The sequence below is a fragment of the Cetorhinus maximus genome, chromosome 14, assembly GCF_964194155.1.
Source record: "Cetorhinus maximus chromosome 14, sCetMax3.hap1.1, whole genome shotgun sequence".
NCBI lineage: Eukaryota > Metazoa > Chordata > Chondrichthyes > Lamniformes > Cetorhinidae > Cetorhinus > Cetorhinus maximus.
Window position 1 is genome coordinate 98697556 of NC_135892.1, and position 21772 is coordinate 98719327.

Genomic DNA, 21772 nt, shown 5'->3' on the forward strand with positions numbered 1-21772 from the left:
TTCTTGAAGACTCTAGGAGGGTTCGCAACCCATGTATATTACAGACCAATCAATTTGGACTTTTATACCCTTAAATCTCTAACCTGTTCCAGTTCTGGTCAAAGGTTATCGAACTAAAACCTTAACTCTGTTATTTTTTCTTCATTTCTCTCCACAGATGCTACTTTGACCTGCGTGGCATTTTCAAATATAGGTGCATTTTTTTTTTCTCTTCATGGCGAGAGATTTTAACCATAACATTAGCTGCCCTGCCCTCTCCCCGCTCCGACAGGGACAGAGGAAAGGGGTAGGGGGGGTGGGAAGCGCGCGCGCTGACGGTAACCGCCACCCTTGCTCGAGCGCCATGACGTCAGCGGTATCCACTAGCAAGATGGCGGCGGCGGCTTTGGCGCCGAGTGCTGTACGTCTTTCTGCCTGCACGGGATTTCACCCAGTCAATCTCGCGAGGCTTGGCTCCCAGTCAATCTCGCGAGGCTTCCTCCGCTTTCGCAGCTTGTTCTGTCGTCGGAGCCCGGTTCTGATTGAGAAGCAGCAGGTTTGCTAGTGTCGTTATGGGCGGACGTTAAGCGATCGAGGGTCTAATAACACGGACTTGTCGGGATGATGATAGCTCGGGTCACCCGCTTTTGTCACAGGGATTTCGGGAAAAGGGTAAGGAGGTAGCGCCGACCCCAGACCCTAAGCCCAACGTGTCTGAAGCATCTTAAGGAGCACGTCCCAAATAATTGCATTTTTTTTAAATGACCTTTCATCCTATCATTCTACTCAGCTTGCAGGTGTATTTTGCATTAAGTAGAATAAATGAACACTACTCATTTCCCGATTAGGCGACATTTGTTTTTGATAATACCTTCGCCCTCTCAATGTACTACCTAAAGTTGGACGATGTGTAACTGTGGCCTGTTGAATTGCCAGACATACACATACACACATATACAGTTACGCAAAACTGTTATTAAGTAAAATACCAGTGCACTTATGGACATCTGTTATGTTTTTGTTACAGGTGGGTTATGAATAGCTATTTTGTATAAAATATCCCTGCTGTGTGTGGCAACATGAATGAATTTGTCCATTGCTCAGTTCATGATGTCACAGCAACAATGAATATATGCAAAGACCTTCATTTGTAAAATATAGGATTAAGTAATACTTCAGATTAATCCAGTTCACCTTTAAAGTGTTTTTAAAATCTTTTAAAAGTAGATCAGCAAAGTCTTGTAAGTCACAATATATTTTCTCTTTCCTTTTTCCATCACCCCTACTCCTCAACTCCCACCTATGGCACCTCCCCATGCCCACGCAGAAGATGCAACACCTGCCCCTTCACTTCCTCTCTCCTCACCATCCAAGGGCCCAAACACTCCTTTCAAGTGAAGCAGCATTTCACTTGCATTTCCCCTAACTTAGTCTACTGCATTCGTTGCTCCCAATGCGGTCTCCTCTACATTGGAGAGACCAAACGCAAACTGGGCGACTGCTTTGCAGAACACCTGCAGTCTGTCCGCAAGAAAGACCCAAACCTCCCTGTCGCTTGCCATTTTAACACTCCACCCTGCTCTCTTGCCCACATGTCTGTCCTTGGCTTGCTGCATTGTTCCAGTGAAGCCCAACGCAAACTGGAGGAACAGCACCTCATCTTCCGACTAGGCACTTTACAGCCTTCTGGGCTGAATATTGAATTCAACAACTTTAGATCTTAAACTCCCTCCCCCCATCCCCACCCCGTTTCTTCCCCCTCCTTTTTTTTTCAATAATGTATATAGATTCTTCTTTTCCCATCTATTTCCATTATTTTTAAATCTGCAACTAATACCTTGCCAGTCTTTCCACCCCACCCCCACTAGAGCTGTACCTTGAGTGTCCTGCCATCCATTCTTAATTAGCACTTTTCTTAGATAATATCACCACCTTCAACACCTCTTTGATCCTTTTGTCTGTGACATCTTTTGATTATCTGCTCCTATCACTGCTTGCTTGTCCCCACAACCACCCCACCCTCAACTTCTCTCCCCCCGCCCCCCACCTTAAACCAGCTTATATTTCACCTCTCTCCTAGCTATACTTCAGTTCTGTTGAAGGGTCATGTTGGACTCGAAACGTCAACTCTTTTCTTCTTCACCGATGCTGCCAGACCTGCTGAGTTTTTCCAGGTAATTCTGTTTTTGTTTTGGATTTCCAGCATCCGCAGTAGCTTTTTGTTTTTATATTAGTGTTGTCGGGTGTTGGTTACAGTTAGGTAGGTCTGGAGAAGCCTTTGTAGTCATACGCAGGTTAAAAGTCTTTATTGATTCTTCGGACTATTTGCAAATATACAGGAAAGGATACAAGCTAGGAGCTGTCTCCATGCTTGCTGGTACACACAGCTCTGTCGGATATTAGACTGACCCTGGGTGTGGGTTATGTGCTCTCTTACATCACTGTGTGGACAGTACTGTACTCTGTGTCACATTAACTCTATATATGCCAGACCCTTATACGACACTTCCCCCAAGTCTTTATCCAAAGTATAGTTTACCTTATGTCTTACATTGTTAGTACGATCATACATTTATGTTGCCATTACTACATTATCACTACCCCATCTCCCCCTTAAAATCCTTGAATTCAAAGGTTCAGGTGGTCTGGAGGCCTTTATAACCCTTCCAAATCTCGTTCACCCTACTGTCAGAAGAGTGGTAGGCTCTATTGCTGCCGGTTCTTCCTGTAGGTTTGGAGGTTGTTCTGGCATCTGGGTATGTTCCTCGATATCTTTCCATTTCACGGTGGGATGACTGGTCTAGCAATGAGGAGGAGTCTCCTCCTGTTTCTCCTGAATCTGCCCTCTGCAGTGCCAACCAGTAGGAGCAAGATTGGCCCTCATTCTTTCTATTGACGGTACCTTCTCTCTCTCTTTTGAGGTCTTTAATTAAGACCTCGTCATCTTTCTGTAATTGTAGCAAGTTTCTGGCGTGGTACCTCCAGTTATAAGACTGCTCTCTTGCTTGGATGCCCTGGTAATCCTTGGTTACCAACCCTGGAATGAGTTTTTTCTGCAGGATTGAAAGTTTTGTGTGGAGTTTCCTGCCCATCAGGAGTTTGAGTAGGAACAGGCCGCATTGTAAAGGGGTGAACCTGTATGTCAACAGTACCATGTGGAAGTCCTCGTTCTTTTTTAGGAGGCCTTTTACTGCACAGACCCCTCTTTCTGCCTCCCCATTTAACTGTGGGTATCTTGGGGAGCTGGTGCAGCGGTGGAAGCCAGGTGTGGTGGCGAAGTACTCATTTGAAAATTGTGGGCCATTATCAGAGACAATCTCGTCTGGGACATCATGGCACGTGAACATCTCTTTTAGTGCCTTAATTACAGCTTCTGTGGTAGTCGTACATGGTTGCTTCACCTCGATCCATCTGGAGAAGTAGGAATAATTTAAAGAAAAACAGGTCAACGCCCAGCCTCTGCTGGCCTGGTAAGGAATAGTGTGGGGATAAGGGGCTCTCTTTCGTCCTGCCTGTGCAACACACACACCTGGCAATTTGCAATGGTGTCTTTAATTGCCTTGGAAATGGCTGGCCACCAGACAGCAGATTGGGCCCATGTTCTGCACTTGGTGATGCCCAGGTGGTCTTGATCTATTTTTTGAAGGATCTCCGGCCGCAGGGAGATACTGATGGCCAGCTACTCATCGTAGACCAGGAGGTTTCTATAATCATAAAATCTTTTTGTCGTTCAAACCAGGTTTTCATGGTCCCTCCGTTTGGTCTCTGCTGAGGCCATCCTTGCAGTATCTGCAGATGCGGGCACATCCTCGTTGCACGTTTGTTCCTGGCGGATCTGTTGGAGTTTACTTGTGGTTGCTGGCGGGTGTCTCCTTGTCACTTGGGCGTATGCTTCCAGTTGTGCGTTGATCGACATCCTGTTTTGTCATGAGGCCCACTGTGGCCCTTGAAAGTGTGTCTGTTGTTGTACGTTTTTTACCTGGGACCATCTTGTAGGCGAACCTCATGAGGCATAGGCAAAGCCTCTGGATTCTGGGAGACATCTTAGCTAGCTCCTTCTCATCCAATAAGGAGACTAATGACTTGTGGTCCATTTCGATTGTAACCTTGAGTCTAATTATATAGTTTGAAAACTTCTGGCATGCCCACGTGACTGTGAGGCCTTCCTTTTCTATGATGGCATATCTTCGACAGCCCTCTGGAAGCATAGTACACAGGTTGGCAACTTCCATCCAGTTATTCCTGGAACGGGACCGCCCCCAGGCCTGTGGACAAAGCTGCTATGGTGTTGGGCAGTGGCTGGGTCATAGTGGGCCACCATCTCAGTGGAGAGCAGCATCGCCGTGAGGCAAGTAAATGCTTTCTGTTGATGTGAGTCCCAGCACCATGCTTGGCCTATCTTAAGTAGATGCCTCAAGGGTTCTGAAATCTGTGCCAAGTTCGGTAAAAATATTGCCAGCTGGCTCACCATCCCAAAAATCACTGGAGGCCTATAATCAAAGCTGGAATTGGGAACTCGCTGATAACCTTGGTTTCCTGTGGGTCTGCCATGTTGCCTTTATTACTGACAATGCGGTCCAGGAATCGAATCAATGTTTTGGAAAACTCACATTTGTCACTCAGAGTCAGCCCTTCTTCTTGCAAGCGCTCTACAAGTGTTGTGAGTCTCTTGTCATGTTCATCCACTGTTGCACTGTGAACCCTGCAGAATGGCCAACGTTATGTTGGAATATTCCTGGTGCTGACGTGATTCCAAATGGCAGGCAGTTAAAGCAGAATTTGCTGAAGGGGGTAATAAATGTTGTCAGCAGCCTGGGCTCTTTGTCAAGAGGGAGTTGCCAAAAGCCATTGTTTGCGTCCAGTTTTGAAAATACCATACTCTTCAAGAGTTTAGTCAGGCTTTCATCCATGAGAATATGGGATGTACTTCTCTTCTGACTTTATTGAGCAATGTCCGGTCAACGCAGATACAAATGGACCCATTCAGATTTGGGACTGGGACCATCCTGGAATGCCATGCAGTTGGTTGTGTGACTGGGGAGATGACTCCCATGTTTGTCATCACGTCCAACTGCTACTGCACCTGGTTCATGGGTGGGTGTGGGCTCTTGTGTGGTACAAATAGGCACAAGGGTTTAGCATCCCCTCGTGAGATCCTGTATGTGTTTTTCAGGAACTCACATTTGTACTTGGAGCCAGGCCCTTGCTGGCTGACCTCATCAATCTCCTGTAACAGGTTAAGTTCAACACAGGCTTTGAGGCTTAGGAACAAACAGTCCTGGTTGTGGATCATAAAGAGGATCTCAGGGATTGTTTTATTCTTATATCTTTGTTGCCTATAGGGTGCCTTTCACTGGGAGCTTTAAGCCTCCTGTCCCGTATAGGGGTGTCATGGGTTATGTCAACCACTGGGTCACTACCCATGGTTCTTTATTTGACAGGACTGCTATGCTGGCTCCTGTGGCTAATTTAAAATTTGTTAAATGGCCATTGACTGAAATGTCTACATTCCAAAATGAGAAACAAGATCTTTGACCTCACCCAAGAAGCATAGCTATGTCTGGGCTTGCAGTCTCGACCTCGTGGATGATCTTTGGGCCTTCTGTGCATTTCGGTTTCTTGCTTTGCACAGTTTGCCGTAGTGTCCAATCTTTTGCACTGAAAGCATTGGGCTGAAATTGCAGGACATTGATCTCACCTGTGGGGGCTCTTTGCTCCACCGCATTGGCATGGTTGCTCTGCTGGCCAGCTCAGGTATTGCTTAACCTGGCCTATGGTGTCCCTTTGACTTTGTTGCTTAACTATCTGAACTGCGGGTTGCCATCTGTACAACGGTTTATTTTCTCCGCTTGAAATGGTTCTATATGCTGCTCATGGAGTTCTGACTGCCTAACCATCTGGATTGCCATTTCCAGTGTTAGATCTTCCTTTGTTTGCCGAAAGTCAGCGAGTTCGTCGTTCGCTACTCCTACTACTATTCTGTCTCTGAGTTAAGATTTTAAGTCTCTGTATTCGTAATCTTCTGCCATCCTGTACAGATCATTGAATGAATCGCCAGGTTCTCCTGGCTGCTGGACTCACTTGTTAAATCTAGCTCTTCGTGTAGATTAAAATAAATGTTGAAAGATTTTAGTTCTTCAAATTTAGCAGAGGATTCATTGATTCCCTGTCTTGTAGTAATGTCATCCACAATCGGGCCTACCGAGTAAAGCAGCATGTTAACCTGCTCTACATCTGACTGTTTGTCTAAATCTGAAGCAATGCTGTATTTTAGGAATCTTTTCCTCAGAAGTCCCCAGTTATGTGATTGATCTGTGCCTTAGATTATTCCGAATTGATTTGGAAGTGTGGAATTCTAATGCATGGTTACATTTTTTAAAGTGTAGGTTCTGCTTTAAGAGCTTTCTGAATTTCAAGATGGTGTCGCTGTTCACTTGGAGAGAAAGGAATTCCCTTTGCTTGCCTTGGTGGGCTCCACTACAATGGCAATTGCTCTCAGCTTGGGAGAAAAAAAATTTCGACAATGGCTGCGAGTTCTCTTGCTCAGCATTTTACTTTAAAGTCGAGAATTTATCAAATCATGGCTTTTGCTTTCAGCTGAGTTTAGAAATTGCGATTCTCCCAGATTAGTTAATTATTTTTTTACATATCAGAGCGCTCGGGCGCCACTTGTTCAGGCACTGACTCAGGAATTGGGTTTTAGCGACAGGTTTATTCAAACTGCACTTCTGACTCTGAATTATTTAATAATTTCTCAGGACTTGTAGCCTGGAGTTCTAAAAGATTTAGCTCACCCCTGATAGGTCTGCCAACTCTGCACTCTGGAAGTAGAAGCTGAACTTCCAAAGGAGCTTCAAGGAAGTCTCCTGCTGTAAGGAATTTTAAAATTCTGTCCTCAGCTTCCAAGTTTTTCCCTGGTGATTTTGCCTCTGCACCTCTGCTTCTGGAGCTTCTTTTTAGGAGGTCAGGCTGCATTGCTGAATTTTTTCTCTGTCTTCCAGCATTTTAGTTTTATTCTGCATTTTCTGCAAGGTCTTGGGTTTTTCCACAAGCTGCCACCATGTTGTGGGGTGTTGGTTACTGTTCTGTAGGCCTGAAGAAGTCTTCGTAGTCAAATGTAGATGAGTTGTAAGTCTTTATTGACTCTTAGCACTATTAACAAATATACAGTAAAGGGTACAAGCTAGGAGCTGTCGCCATGCTTGTTGGTACACACGCCTCTGTCTAACACTAGACTGACCCAGGGTGTGGATCATGTATTCTCTTACATCACTGTATGGGTGGTACTCTACTCAATCTCACATTAACCCTGTGAGCCAGACCCTTATACTACAGATAGTTCCTTTAAGTTTAACAGCCCCTTTTCCCCCTCACCCTATTTTTTTTCATCTTCATGAAGTGTCTTGTTATTCTGTCATTTATTTCTTGGAAAAATGTTTCAGTCACTAGGTAAGGTAGGTATTTATTCCTACAGCTACTGTGCATTGAAAATGCTTGCCCCAGTGCTCCTGGATACTGCTTTTTAAGTAACAGAAAATGTTGCCCTAAACAAAGCATCAGTTTCCACAAGTATGCTGCTCATACTTTGCTCTACTTTACTGCCACCTCTCTTGATCCCTGTACTGACTCTAAATTGTCACTCTGCCTGTTTGACATCCAATACTGGATGAGCAGAAATTTCCTTCATCTAAGTATCGGTAAGACTGATGTCTTTGATGCCCGCCACAAACTCTACTATCTAGACACTGACTTTGATAACAGTCCTCTGAAGCAGCTTGGGATCTTTTACTATGCTAAGGACACTATTTAAACAGAAGTTGTTGTATGCATTGCAGATTACGGAGGAACTACAGTTTCCCAAGCTTCTTTGGGAAATATCTTCACTAAACGGCCTCTTTCACTACACCAGTTGATGTACTGATTTGAAAAATTTTGACAGTCAGGTCAAGGGCATCTATATGTCAACATTATTTCTTGTTATTTCTTATTGAAAATGAGTTGATTTCCAGTTGTGCTATTCATGGACAGATTTTTAAAATAAATTTGTATCTCAGTCCTCATGTAATCCATCTTCATTTTTTCTGTTTGTTTTCTGCTTCCTTCTTTTCTCATGCAAAATATCTGTCATTGTCTCTGTATCTTTCTTTTACATTTTCTTCATCCTGCAATTAAAACATACCTATCCTACTTGTTTGATATAATGCATTATTGCATTATCACACTGTCCCCTTGGTAGTAATTTTTTTTGGCAAAAATGTAAAAACATTAGACTCTATTCTGCTACAATAATAAATCTGTATGACTTCACTGTGACCCATATTCTTTTTACACTTTTTGATAAATATGAAATCATGCTTTTATTAGCTTTATACATATCTTTATGAAATGTAATTGTTGAAAACTTGCTTCTGAGAAATGAGTGAAACCAGCTATGTTTTGAGGTCTTGGTTGTTGTTTATCTCATGTCTTATGAGTCAAAAGTAATGCAACATTCAAATGAGTAAATAGAGTTTAGTGTGTGCCTGAGCCCAGTGGGACAATATTTTAACATGCTGTCATTGCTTTAATTAGAATGCTTTCTTTCCCTCTTGAAATAGTTTGTGTCAGCACTCTCTGGGGGAAATGAGTTGCCATCCAATCTCCACCTTCAAACAAACTTCATTGAGATAGAGAAAAAAGGTATGCTATTCAGTATTGTTTTGTTTAATGAAGCACCTAAGCACTGGACCCTCTCCCCACCCCCTAAATCTGTGTGAATAGTCTGATATCAGATTCTGATTTTATTCAGCTGGTAAGGAGAAGATTGGAAACATGTTGTGGAATGGCATAGCATCCATCTATCCTATTTGTTTGATATAATGCATTATTGCATTATCATGCTGCGTCCTTTGTAGTAATCCTCTGCAAAAGAAATTAGACTCTATTCTGCTACAACAAGTTATTAATAGCCAATAGTTTTGATTAGATTATCCTAGAGCGATAAAATTACTAGCTGGTACTAATGGCCTCAATATCTCAAAATTACCTTTTGCTCTCCACAATTTAAATTGTAGCTGTTGTTTTTGATTAAACAATAAGGCTGTAAATACAGTTCTCGTCTATAGTTTACAGAGAGTTCCAAAGATTCACAACCTTCTGAGAGAAAAAATTTCTTTTCATCTCCGTCTTAAAAGGGAGACCCCTTAATTTTAAGCTGTGTCCCCTAGTTGTAGCCTCTCCCCCAAGAGAAACATCCTTTCGGCATCCACCCTGTCAAGTCCCATCAGGATCTTATATGTTTCAATAAGATCACCTCTCAATTTTCAAACTCCATGAATACAGGCCAGCCTGTCCAACCTTTCCTCATAAGATAACCCCACCCCCATCCCAGGTATCAGTCAAGTGAACCTTCTGTGATATGCATTAAAAGAGGGTCAATAATCTATGGAACTCTCTTCCAAAGAAGCAGTGGAGGCAGGGTCATTGAATATTTTTAAGGCAGAAGTGGATAGAGTCAAAGGTTATCGGGGGTAGGCAGAATGTGGAGCTGAGGCCACAATAGGATCAGCCATGATCTTATTGAATAGTGGAGTAGGATCGAGGGGCCAAATGATCTACTCCTGCTCCTAATTCATATGTCAGTTCATGTCGAAAAAATCACACGTAGTGAAAGCAAGTTCATCAACACCTGTCAACATCCTGGGGATTACCATTGACCAGAAACTGAACTGGACCAACGATATGAATACTGTGGCTACAAAAGCAGGTTAGAGGTGGAAATTCTGCAGTGAGTAACTCGCCTCCTGACACTCCAAAGCCTGTCCACCATCTACAACAAGGCACAAGTCAGCAGTGTGTTGGAATACTCTCCACTTGCTTGGATGAGTGCAGCTTCAACAACACTCAACAAGCTTGATAGCATGCAGGACAAATCAACCTTCTTGACTGGCATCCCATCCACCACCTTAGACATTCACTCTTTACACCACCAGCGCAGAGTGGCAGCAGTGTTTACCATCAACAAGATGCACTGCAGTAACCCACCAAGGCTCCTTTAACAGCACCTTCCATGCCTGTGACTTCTACCAACTAGAAGGACAAGGACAGCAGATGCATGGGAACACCATCACCTGTAAACTCCCCTCCAGGCCACACACCATCCTGACTTGGCACTATATCGCTGTTCCTTCACTGTCGCTGGATCGAAATCCTGGAACTTCCTTCCTCACAGCACTGTGGATGTACCTACACTATGGTTTGCAGCGGTTCAAGAAGGCGACTAACCACTACCTTCTCAAGGGCAATAAATACTGGTCTTGCCATTGACGTCCGCCTCCCATGAATGAGTAAAGTAAAAAATGGTGATGGAGAGGTTATTCTAGATATTAGCAATAAAGTGACCAATAAAGTTAGCTACTTGAAGAGGAAAACTACCAAAACCAGGAGGCTGCCATCGTTCTAGGGAATTCTGATTTCAGTAGTTCAGTGGTCACTCATTTGCCGCACCCAAGGTTGTAAGGTCCATTGTCGGCTTTATTTACACTTGGGCACATTGTGTTAACCTGAGGTAGAATGTATTTTTGGATTTACATTTTTCAATGGACTTGAAGCAATATAATCTTCTCATAGCATAGTTTTAATTGGTAATACTGTATTCAAGGACAAGTAAGATCAATTTATTTTGATTATGGCAGCATTCATAATCTGGTTGATATATTTCAGGACCACCCCCAATTGAATCTGGATTGCCTGTTCTGAGAAAGTGTGAGATAGCAGTTCCTTCACATCTGAAACCCAGACAGGCTTGGCTAGAGTCTTTGCAGGGCTATACTGATGACAAGCTAGGTATCGTTGATTTGCATCCTGATGTTTTTGCAGTACCTCCAAGGTAATGTATTCACTACGTTTCAAGAGCTGAAATTTTTATCTAATTTGTTAATTTAAGATGATCTTAATGTTGTTCCACCACCTTTCCTGACTGCCTAAAAAGAAAATACTAATTGTCATTATATTAGTTTGGCACTGTATAACCAGCTTGTTTCCCAATGCTATTAGTCTATGTATTTATACGAATTAAACTATGTACTTATACAATTTGTATTTATACAAATAAATGTAAAAACAAGTGGAGACATAGGATTACTATAATCAGTAGACTTAAAAAAATTAGAACATTGAAAATGTATTTCTTGTAATGTAGTGCTGCTGCGTTCATAAATTAGTCTCTGTCCAAGATATAACTTAATGTACTAACTAGTGGATCTCCTGTAGCACTGCTGATAGTGAGTTTAGAGGAAATGCTGTTTTATATTATGTAAGGTATAATGCAAGTATTAAGTACTTTTACTATGATAGCAATAGTGCAGACAGCATTTTGAGCACTGAGACTGTACTCGCAAGACCATGGCTTTTGCAATGTGGGGCCAGGAGGATTAGGCAAGCAATTGGGTTGGGTCAAAGGAGAAGTTGCAGCCTGGTGATACACAGTGATCTTGGGACGAGGTAAAGGGGCTCAGTACTGTGAGAAGCAGCAAGGGACCATTGGGCAACAGGCTTGATTTTAAGAGACCTGAGATGGTGGCATTTTGGAAAGCAGTGCCACAGTCTGAAGGGGAGGGAGAAGAAGATAATTATAGTGCATGGTAAGTTTAACTATGATAGGTAGATATGACAGAAATCTGCTTCAGGAAGTGAGTCTGACATTTGCAAGAGTTGCACATTATACACAAGACTTTTCCCATCCAATTAGCAGATCTCTCGTGGCATTACTTGTGGTGAGTTAGACATCCTTCATCCATGTGGTAATTTTATAGCATCCAAGGAAAAACAAATTATAAAGCTGCTTAAAATTACCAAAGTTTAAAAAAAGGCTCTTAGTTTGCTAAAATGCTACAAGTTAATACTCTCTATTTGTATATTATAATCACTTAAAATGTTCGATCTGTAAATTATAATCACTTAAAACATACAGTTCCCTATGATGGAATTCATCACAGCACTTGCAATATTGTGAAATGTAAGTTTTACAAAAAGCCTAAATGTCTCTCTCACATTTCCTCGATAAAGTTTAATTTGTCAAGGCAACTGGAGTTAAAATTATGTTTATATACAAAGGAAGATGGTTGTGGTTGTTGGAGGTCAGTCATCTCAGCTCCAGGACATCACTGCAAGAGTTCCTCAGGGTAGTGTCCTCAGCCCAACCATCTTCAGCAGCTTCATCAATGACCTTCCATCATAAGGTCAGAAGTGGGGAAATGTTCACTGATGATTGCACAATGTTCAGCACCATTTGCAACTCCTCAGATACTGAAGCAGTCCATATCCAAATGCAGCAAGACCTGGACAATATCCAGCTTGGGCTGACAAGTGGCAAGCAACATTCGCGCCACACAAGTGTCAGACAATGACCTTCTCCAACAAGAGAGAATCCAATCATCGCCTCTTGATGTTCAATGGCATTACCGTCACTGAATCCCCTACTATCAATATCCTGGGGGCTACCATTAACCAGAAACTGAACTGGACTAACCATATAAAAACCATGGCTACAAGAGCAGGTCAGAGGGTAGGAATCCTGTGACAAGTAACTTGCCTCTTGACTCCCCAAAGCCTGTCCACCATCTACAAGGCACAAGTCAATCATGTGATGGAATACTCCCCACTTGCCTGGATGAGTGCAGCTCCCACAACACTCAAAGCTTGACACCGTCCAGGACAAAGCAGTCCGCTTGATTGGCACCACGTCCTCAAACATTCACTCCCTCCACCTCCGATGCACAGTAGCAGCAGTGTGTACTATCTACAAGATGCACTGCAGGAATTCACCAAGGCCCTTTAGACAGCACCTTCCAAACTCATGACCACTATCATCTAGAAGGACAAGGGCAGCAGGGACATGGGAACACCACCACCTGGAAGTTCCCCTCCAAGTCACACATCATCCTGACTTGGAAATATATCGCCGTTACTTCTCTGTCGCTGGGTCAAAATCCTGGAACTCCCTCCCTGACAGCACTGTGGGTGTACCTATACCACATGGACTGCAGCGGTTCAAGAAGGCAGCTCACCACCACCTCAAGGACAATTAGGGATAGGCAATAAATGCTGGCCCAGTCAGCAAAGCCTACATCCCGTGAACTAATTTTAAAAAAGTATTTATTAAGGATTCAGTTGGAGGGAATTTATGACATGGAAAAAGAGATTTTTTCATTCATTCTCAGGATGTGGGTATTGCTGGCAAGCAAAGTTCCCTCCTAGCTATGCATAGCAATTCAGAATGTACTGTGGAGAGAGCCAGCAGGCCACACACAACCAATGTCCCCTTTAAGATATACACATGTATGACAATCTTAAAGGGACCGCACAGTGCAACAGGCTGCGCACAGCAAAGAGAAATTAAAGGGAATGTTACTAAGAAGGCCAGCATTTATTACTCATCTCTAATTGCCCTTGGTGATGGTGGTGGACCTTCTTGAACAACTGCAGTCCATGTGGTGAAAGTGCTCCTACAATGCTGTAACTGAAGCAGTTCTAGGATTTTGACAATAATGAAGGAACGTTGATACATGTCCCAGTTCAGATGGTGTGTGACTTGGGAACTTGCAAGGTGACCGTTTTTCCAGGCACCTGCTGCCCTTATCTTTCTTGGTGGTAGAGGTTGTAACCTTGGGAGGTGCTATCAAAGAAATTTCCACAAATTGCTGCAGGGCAACTTGTGGATAGAATAAAGTGCAGGCATGGTAGCGGAGTGGGTGAAGGTTTAGACTTGTTGATGAGGTGCCAATCAAATGGCCTGCTTTGCTCTTGGGGTCAAAAATGGACCAAGTTTTATTGTAATTGTCAGCCGCATGCAAAGTAGCGCATTGAAATGCATTTCTTGAAGAAATTGTTGCACTTTTTACCCACAATATACCATACTTTATTACTTGACTTAATGTTGACCAATATAATGTGTTTACAGTGGTTACTTCAGAAAACAAATGCCAAGGATTCATTTTATTTTTATTTTCTAACAGAATTGACATTCTACATGAAGTTGCAATTTGGCAGAAAAATTTTAAAAGAATAGTAAGTATATTTTTTTCTGTTTGTTTAGAAGGTAGGCTATTCAGTTCACAACTAGGTTCATTTTCAAGTTCATAACCTAGGAACAGGAGTAGGTCATCTAGCCCCTTTAGCCTGTCCAGCATATAATTATATCAAGGCATATCTGTATCTTAAATACCATTTATTGCTTTTCCTTTTACTCTTATTTTGAAAAAAACGATCTTAGTCTTGAGCATTTCCATTGACCCAGAATCCACAACCCTTTGTGTGGGGTAGGGTGGGGTGGGTTGGTAGTTCCAGATTTCCACTAGCCTGGAGGAAATCATTCCTTTGCTCCCCTATCCAATCCCTATCAGAGTCTAATTTTAAACACTTGGATTCTAAACTCTAAGGAATGCAAGCTAAATTTAAGCAAGCTGTCCTCATAATGTAACACTGTAACATAGATTAGGACTGCAAAAATACTGAGAGAAAGAAAATCCAGTTTAATTCAGTTCTTTTGCTAAATTTGTAGAGCCATGCTAAGGTGAAGACTCGAGCTGAAGTCCGAGGTGGAGGTAGGAAACCATGGCGACAGAAAGGAAGCGGCAGAGCACGCCATGGAAGCATCCGGTCACCAATATGGAGAGGAGGTAATCTAATGTTTAAAACATCCAAAATCGTTTCCGTAATTGTGTTAATTTAACTTATTATTCATACTCGCTTTGGGGGAGGATTTTTTCTGCTTTTCTATATATAACAAAATTATAAACATGTATGAAATAAGCACTCATTTCATCCTAACGAACAAGCAGCGGAAAACTCCTCTTTTCCCCTCCTTCAGTTGAGATGAGGAGAAATTAAGTCACTCAAAGGGTTGTGAATCTTTGGAATTCTCTATACCAGAGGGTTGTGGATGATCCATCATTGATTACATTTAAGGCTGGGATTTTTGAAATGAAAACAAAGTGCTGGAAAAGCTCAGCTGGTCTGGCAGTATGTGAGGAGAGAGAAACAGAGTTAATGTTTCGAGCCCAATGTGAACTGGTTCCAAAGAAGAGTCGTATTGGACTCTCAACATTAACTGTTTCTCTCTCCACAGGTGCTGATAGACCAACTGAGCTTTTCCAGTGCTTTGCTTTTATTTCAGGTCTCCAGCATCTGCAGTATTTTTTTATTTTGGACAGATTTTTGGTGTCTCAGGGAATCGAGGGGTATGGGGAGCAGGCAGCAAAGTGGAGTTGAAGCCCAAGATCAGCCATGATTGTGTTGAACGGCAATCTTAACTGGTCTAGTCTTCTCCTATTTCTTGTGTTCATTTTTTATTCCAGAAACATAACATGTACCCTTTTAATTGAATAACAAACTTCAACAACTATCGGGTAAATTGTCAGAGGAACAGTTTAGAGAAAGCCTAGTTCTGAAACTTCCAATAATACTCTATAGTAAAATGGATAGGGGTAAAGCAGAATCATAGAACCATAGATATTTGCATACAACACAGGTGGTGGTATTTGGGTTTTTGTAATGCAACCCAGAACAAATCTCACTGCTCCACTGTCTCCCTTTTAATATTTATTCACTGTTCTCTTAAAAGTTATGTTTTTGAAATATTAGGAAACATAAGCAATGCTCATATGTACATTAAAATTAGTGCTTCTTACAATGATAGTATATGGCTATTTGCAGTTCAACAGAAAATTTAAACAATCATTGTGGTATGGAAGAACAATGGGGAAAGGTTTCCACTTTGCTATTTATAGTGAAATAATTGATGGAAACCAATTTGGAGTGAGAACACTCAGCAAAATATAAGCTGGATAAAGATCTGGATGAAAAAATTGTCAAGCATCAAAGAACTTGTTTCTTTTATAGGTGGTATTGCCCATGGTCCCCGAGGGCCAACTAGTTATTATTATATGTTGCCCATGAAAGTGCGTGTTATGGGTCTGAAGGTGGCTCTCACTATGAAGTTTGCTCAGGTAAGGATTAGTTTGTACTCTTTCTAACTGTAATTTGTAAACATTATATCTACTTCATTTCACTTTTTGATGTCTCCAAGCCTAGACTTTTTTCAGTTGTAACTACCTGGTGGCATATCTGGCCAAGGCAATTTTATTAATTAATACAAAAGCAAAATATAACGTGCTGGAAATCTGAAGTAAAAACAGAATGCTGGAAATACATAGAAGCTTAGGCAGCATCTGTGGAGAGAAACAGTTAACATTTCAGCTCTGATGAAAAGTCATAACCATCAATGCAGAATGTTAACTTTCTCTCCACAGGTGAGTGAGCATTTAATTATCATATGGAAGCTACTAAATGAAGTGCCTTACAATAGTTAAGCTTTTTCAATTCTTAACTCCACTATTCCAGATGAGTTGAAGTGCCATTACGTAGGATATATGGTACATAAACAAGTCTGTGATACCCTTGATAGCCAGTCTGTGAAGGAAGAAACCATACTTGGTATAGATTTATTCAGTGAATCATTAAAGGTGTATACCTCCTAGCTTGACTTACACCCTGTGTCAGCCGATGTCTCTTTTTGTGCTGAAGTAACTAATTCCCTCTGCCTGTATGTATTTAACCTGAACTGATACAATTAACAAGGTCTTTCAGCCCAACCAGTCCATGCAGGTGTTTATGCTTCACTTGAGCCTTTGGCTATCTTTCTTCATCTCTGTCACTATCTGTTGAGATAATTGGCCATTGTCCACAAAGGATCATGGATATCTCTCTCTCTCTCCATTAGAGAGACACAATTCATTATTTATAGCTTGAGGAGCACCACTTTGAAAGACTGGGGCAAGGCAAGCCTCCATGAACTACCACAGTCAGCTGAAGCTGAACCTATGCTGTTGGCATTAGTCTGCATCACACTGCAGTCATCTAGCCAACTGACCTAACCCACCCTCCCCCCATCTGTCTGGTGTCAGTGTAAATATGCCTCTAGTTGACTGTTATGCCGATGGCCATAGCAGAGAATTCTGCAAATTAGATTGTTCTCCAGCTTTTCTTCCAAACTGTGCCAGGCGTTTGAATTGTAAAAACTGAAGCAATTATTTGCCAATCTAGTTGTTAGCAAAGCTGTATCTTGGAATGTCAAAATTTGATAGTTTAATTATTCTGTTCATTAATATTTTTTGTACTTATTTGTATTAACTTTACCTGTATTTTTAGGATTACCTTCACATTATTGATTCCCTCGAGATGCCCAGCCCAGATCCTCAATACCTTCTTGACTTGGCACGGTATAGACACTGGGGAGATTCTGTCCTTATTGTAGATGTGTAAGTATTTGTTCTTTGTACTAGGCGGTAATATTTGTGAAGCTCCTAAAAGCATAGGGTGAATAATTGTTTTGCGAGAAAATTAGTACAAGCTTTTCAATTTGCTATTAAAGATAATTTAGATGCAATTTTGCCATTATTGGCTTTACATTAATAAATGCACCAGAGATCTGAATCCAATTCTTTCATTGTGCAGTTGTAATGGGCATTTGATCTCATTTTTGCCCTCGTTCTGGGGAACTGAGTTCAACTGCTGGTCAATAAGTCATTACACAGGAAATTTGAAACTCTTGAGTTTTCTTAAATAATCTACCAAATAAGTAATTTCAAAGGCCAGTTGAAATTCATTTTATTTGAATCACGCTATTCAGAGTATACTGGGTATCATAGTGTAGCAGGTAGATACTGGACCGGCTACTAATAAGGTCATCAGTTCCAAGTTTGAAATTGAGTTCAATAAATCTGCTCATTAGTGGTCAAGAAATCATCATGTAAAATGCTAGATTGTTATAAGAACTCAACAGGTTCACTAATCTTTCAGGAACTGGTACTGCCCACCTGTGCACAACCCTCTGAAGTGATTTGGCAAGCCATTCATTCGTAAAGTCAATAGCTACAGAAGGCTCACCTTCACTTTATCATGAAGAACTAGCAATGGGAAGTAAATATGGTCCCACAGTTAGTGCCCCATTTATAGAATAAATATCTTTTCTGTTAAGGTAGTTTTTACTTTTAAGGTATAGCCCTATGATAATTTTTACACAGTCTTTACTGTAGCTATGATACGTGAAATTCCAACCTTGCGGGAGTTATCTGCCATACAAACTATTACTGCACAAGACATCTGTCAAAAAGGAAACCAGCCAAATGGTTAACCAAAAAGTAGGAGTTCAAGTAAATCTTTTTAGGGGATTCTGCAAATGTGGACTTCAGAATTAATTTCAGTAGTTGGGTAACATTGAAAGAAGAATGCTTGTTTTTGGTGCAATTAATGACCTAAGACATATATCCCTGCACTTTCATTAGGGGCTGTTGGGATGGAATTCTGAGAGGAAATGTCAGCTAATGTCAACATTAAAATTTAAATTATAGTGTAACTACTGTATTGAATGTTTATGTATTGAAATTGATTCACTTACTGTTCATTCCTTTAGTAATGAAGACATGCCAAAAAATATTTTAGCAGCAACAAAATATTCTAAAACTGTAACAGTAATGCCTGTTATAGGTAAGATTTTTTCTTTTGCATTTCTTATTGCTTGGTCCAAAATTGACTTTAAAGGGAATTTCAAAATATCTAATAATTCATATCAAATAGCCCCAAATATATTTGCCACAGTGACATAACCTTTAATGTGCAACGTACATTCATTCACCCAGTGGCTCAGTAGGCAAATCCATGTCCTAGTGCAATACTATGCTTTACAAAACAGGAAGGCCCCAGATTTAATAACTCTGTTGCAGAAGCACGCTTAGCTTCTGTATCTCTGGGATTTTGGGGAGGAGGGGGGGTTGTTGGTGGTGGTGGAAATAATCAGCCTGGGGCTCTCATTCCTAAATATTGACTGATGCCCCCCTCCACAATAAAAAGTGTCTGTAGATTTTGGATGTGGATAAGCATTAGACTGATGTTTTTTCCAGGTTACCTAATGATGAATGGTCATCTAGGTGAGTTATCAGAGGGCTCTCAAAATGCCATGGAACCCAACATGAATTATTGTTTTTAGAAAAAGAGAGTAGGGAGGGAAAAATAACATGTCAGCAACCATATTCAATCAATGCCTCCCCCCGCCTTTGTATTCCTTCATTAAGTGGATTGCAACCTATTGTAAATCAATATTAGATAGATGTAAGTGCTACTCTAGAAACGATGATTTGCTAGAATAGTGAATTTATTTTATGTTTCAGTAAACCTAACAATTTAAAATATGAATAGTATACCTGACTCTTTGGAATTGTTTCTATCCATCTATTTTTATTTACTTTCCTGTTCCATTTTATACTACTTTTCAATGAAATCCTGACAGCATGATTTATATTAAATGATCCATGTAATATGATAAACAGTTAAAAGCCTTGAGCAAATAAACCAAAATACATGGAAATCTTACTGAAGCAAAAATACTTGCACCAAACAGGTACTGACGATAAAACATTCCATCTACTCATTCTTATTACAGCATTCAAAACTTGATAACTGCACCACTACCCATTTCTAATTGCTCTGGGAAAAGCTGTCCCTCCGCTTTCTCTTCTAACCAATATTTAAGCCAAAGTGGGGTAGTTATCTATTTAGGTTACTTTTTAGTAGACCAGCTATGTATTCAATAAGACGCAGGAGCAGAAGTGGCCATTTGGCCCATCGAGTCTGCTCCGCCATTCAGTGAGATGTGGCTGATCTGATAATCCTCAATTCCACTTTCCTGCCTTTTCCTCAACCCTTGATTCCCTTACAGATTAAAAATGTCTCAGCCTTGAATATACTTAACAACCCAGCCTCTACAGCCCTGTGGTAAAGACTTCCACAGATTCACTACTCTCAGAAGAAATTCCTCCATCTGTCTTAAATGGGCGACCCCTTACTCTGAGATTATGCCCTCTTGTCCTCGACTCTCCCACAAGAGGAAACAACCGTCAAGCCCCCAAAGAATCTTATGTTTCAATAAGGTCGCCCCTCATTCTTCTAAACGCCAATGCATACAGGCCCAATCTACTCACCCTCGCCTCATAAGAAAATCCCTCCATACCTGGGATCAACCTAGTGAACCTTCTCTGGATTGTCTCCAATGCCAGTATATCTCTCCTTTAGATAAGGGGACCAAAACTGTTCACAGTAATCTAGATGTAGTCTTAGTACCTTGTATAGTTTTAGCAAGACTTCCCTATTTTTATACTCCATTCCCTTTGAAATAAAGGCCAACATTCCATTTGCCTGCCCTATTACCTGCAGAACTTGTATGCTAGCTTTTTGTGATTCATGCACAAGGACCCCCAAATCCCTCTCTGCTTCAGCTTTCTTTATTCTTCCTGCCAAAGTGCATCACCTCACATTTTCCCACATTAAATTCCATCTGTCAAGTTTTTGCCCACTCACTTAACCTGTCTATATCCCTCTGTATATTGTCATCCTCACCACTTGCCTTACCACCTATTTTTGTGTCATCTGCAAACTTGGCGATAGTACATTCACTTCCCTCATCCAAGTCATCAATATATATATTAGTTTCACGCTTGCATTTTTAAGAGTGCTCAAGCAATGGAGTAGTTAGAATTGATGTCAGTTTCTTTTAAATAAGTTTCTGGAAGAAAACCAATAAGAAAGACAAATAATTTATTTGTTGTTTACATAATAAGGCACTACTATTTATATAGTGTGTTTAACAATGTCCCAAGGTACTTCACAGGAGCATTATAAAACAAAATGACAGAGCCATATTAGATCAGAAGACTTGAAGCTTGGTCAAAGAGCTAGATATCTGTTTCAGTCTTTTTTCTGAAGGGCAGTCAATCACAGCTAATTTGAACAGAGAGATTTCACAAATGACAAGATATGACCAGTTAATCAGATGGATTTCCATACCTCACTATTATTTCCCTAGCAGCAATACTGTCAGAGGTTTTCCTGTTGGACCAATTCATTTATCCATTTTTTAGCTGAGTCATATAGACAAGGTCTGAGTCCCTGAATTACAATTGGCTCCTGCATTCCTGCTACTATCAAATAAACTGTCAAGACTTGCATGTGAATAGCGATTACTGGGGAGAGAATTGTGCAAGGTGACTACAGCCCAAGGAAGTTGTCATTCATCCCAACAGGATCTGCCACCTAAGAGGTCTACAGTAGGTTTGAGCCATTTGACCACAATGTTGAGGATTTATCCTATATTTAATTTGCATTTCTGGAAACTTGGGCTCTCTTGGAATGTAAAAACCATTTTAATTTAATCAAAATAGAGTGCTGTTTCCAAATTGGTCTTGGTTTTGTTTATTGGCTTTCTGAATTGCTGCTCTATTTTTCTTTCAGGGCTGAATGTTCACAGCATGCTGAAACATGAGACCTTGGTTCTAACATTGGATGCAGTCAGTTTTTTAGAGAAGAAGCTGCTATGGCACGATACCAGATTCTCCCCCCTCTATCCATTCAAACTACCTTACAAAGACTTTCCTTAAGAATTATGCGGAAAACAAGTTTAGAAAAGAGGACTTTTATTTCATGATTCAATAAAATCTTTGACTTCATTGTGTAATTCATGCTTATTAGTCAATTACAAAAGGAGATAATCAACTATACAGGGCAGAATAACTTCTGTGGAATGGTCCCACTTGCTAGTTCGTGTCTAATTTGCCACCGCAATGCAGACCTTTTCTTCTCTGTTGGTACAACGTAGTTATTTGGAACATAAACGTGTTGCGGTTTCTACAGTGGGGTGAATTCAGAGAAGGTAGTTATTCTATTGATAAGCCACAAGTTACTTCTAAATTTACCAAGGAGCAAT

General features: G+C 41.0%; 2 protein-coding genes across 4 annotated transcripts in view; one reads left to right on the forward strand and one right to left on the reverse strand.

The window, feature by feature from the left end:
* The first annotated feature begins 488 nt into the window (after positions 1 to 488).
* On the forward strand, positions 489 to 21515 carry mrpl4 (mitochondrial ribosomal protein L4). Its single transcript, XM_078557326.1, has 9 exons — positions 489 to 651; positions 8577 to 8658; positions 10681 to 10846; positions 13974 to 14025; positions 14519 to 14636; positions 15859 to 15965; positions 17167 to 17276; positions 18431 to 18504; positions 21301 to 21515. The coding sequence occupies exons 1-9, from the start codon at positions 601 to 603 to the stop codon at positions 21444 to 21446; spliced, it is 906 nt and encodes a 301-aa protein (XP_078413452.1). The 5' UTR covers positions 489 to 600; the 3' UTR covers positions 21447 to 21515.
* The window catches only part of hyls1 (HYLS1 centriolar and ciliogenesis associated), a 28292-nt gene continuing 27985 nt past the window's right edge, over positions 21466 to 21772 (reverse strand). For 2 of the 3 annotated variants that reach the window (XM_078557321.1, XM_078557322.1), the window contains one exon: positions 21466 to 21693. In XM_078557321.1, coding sequence (XP_078413447.1) covers positions 21562 to 21693 — 132 coding nt within the window. In that variant the 3' untranslated portion in view covers positions 21466 to 21561. Of the gene's footprint in view, positions 21719 to 21772 lie in introns of all 3 variants that reach the window. The other variant, XM_078557323.1, reaches the window with a different exon arrangement.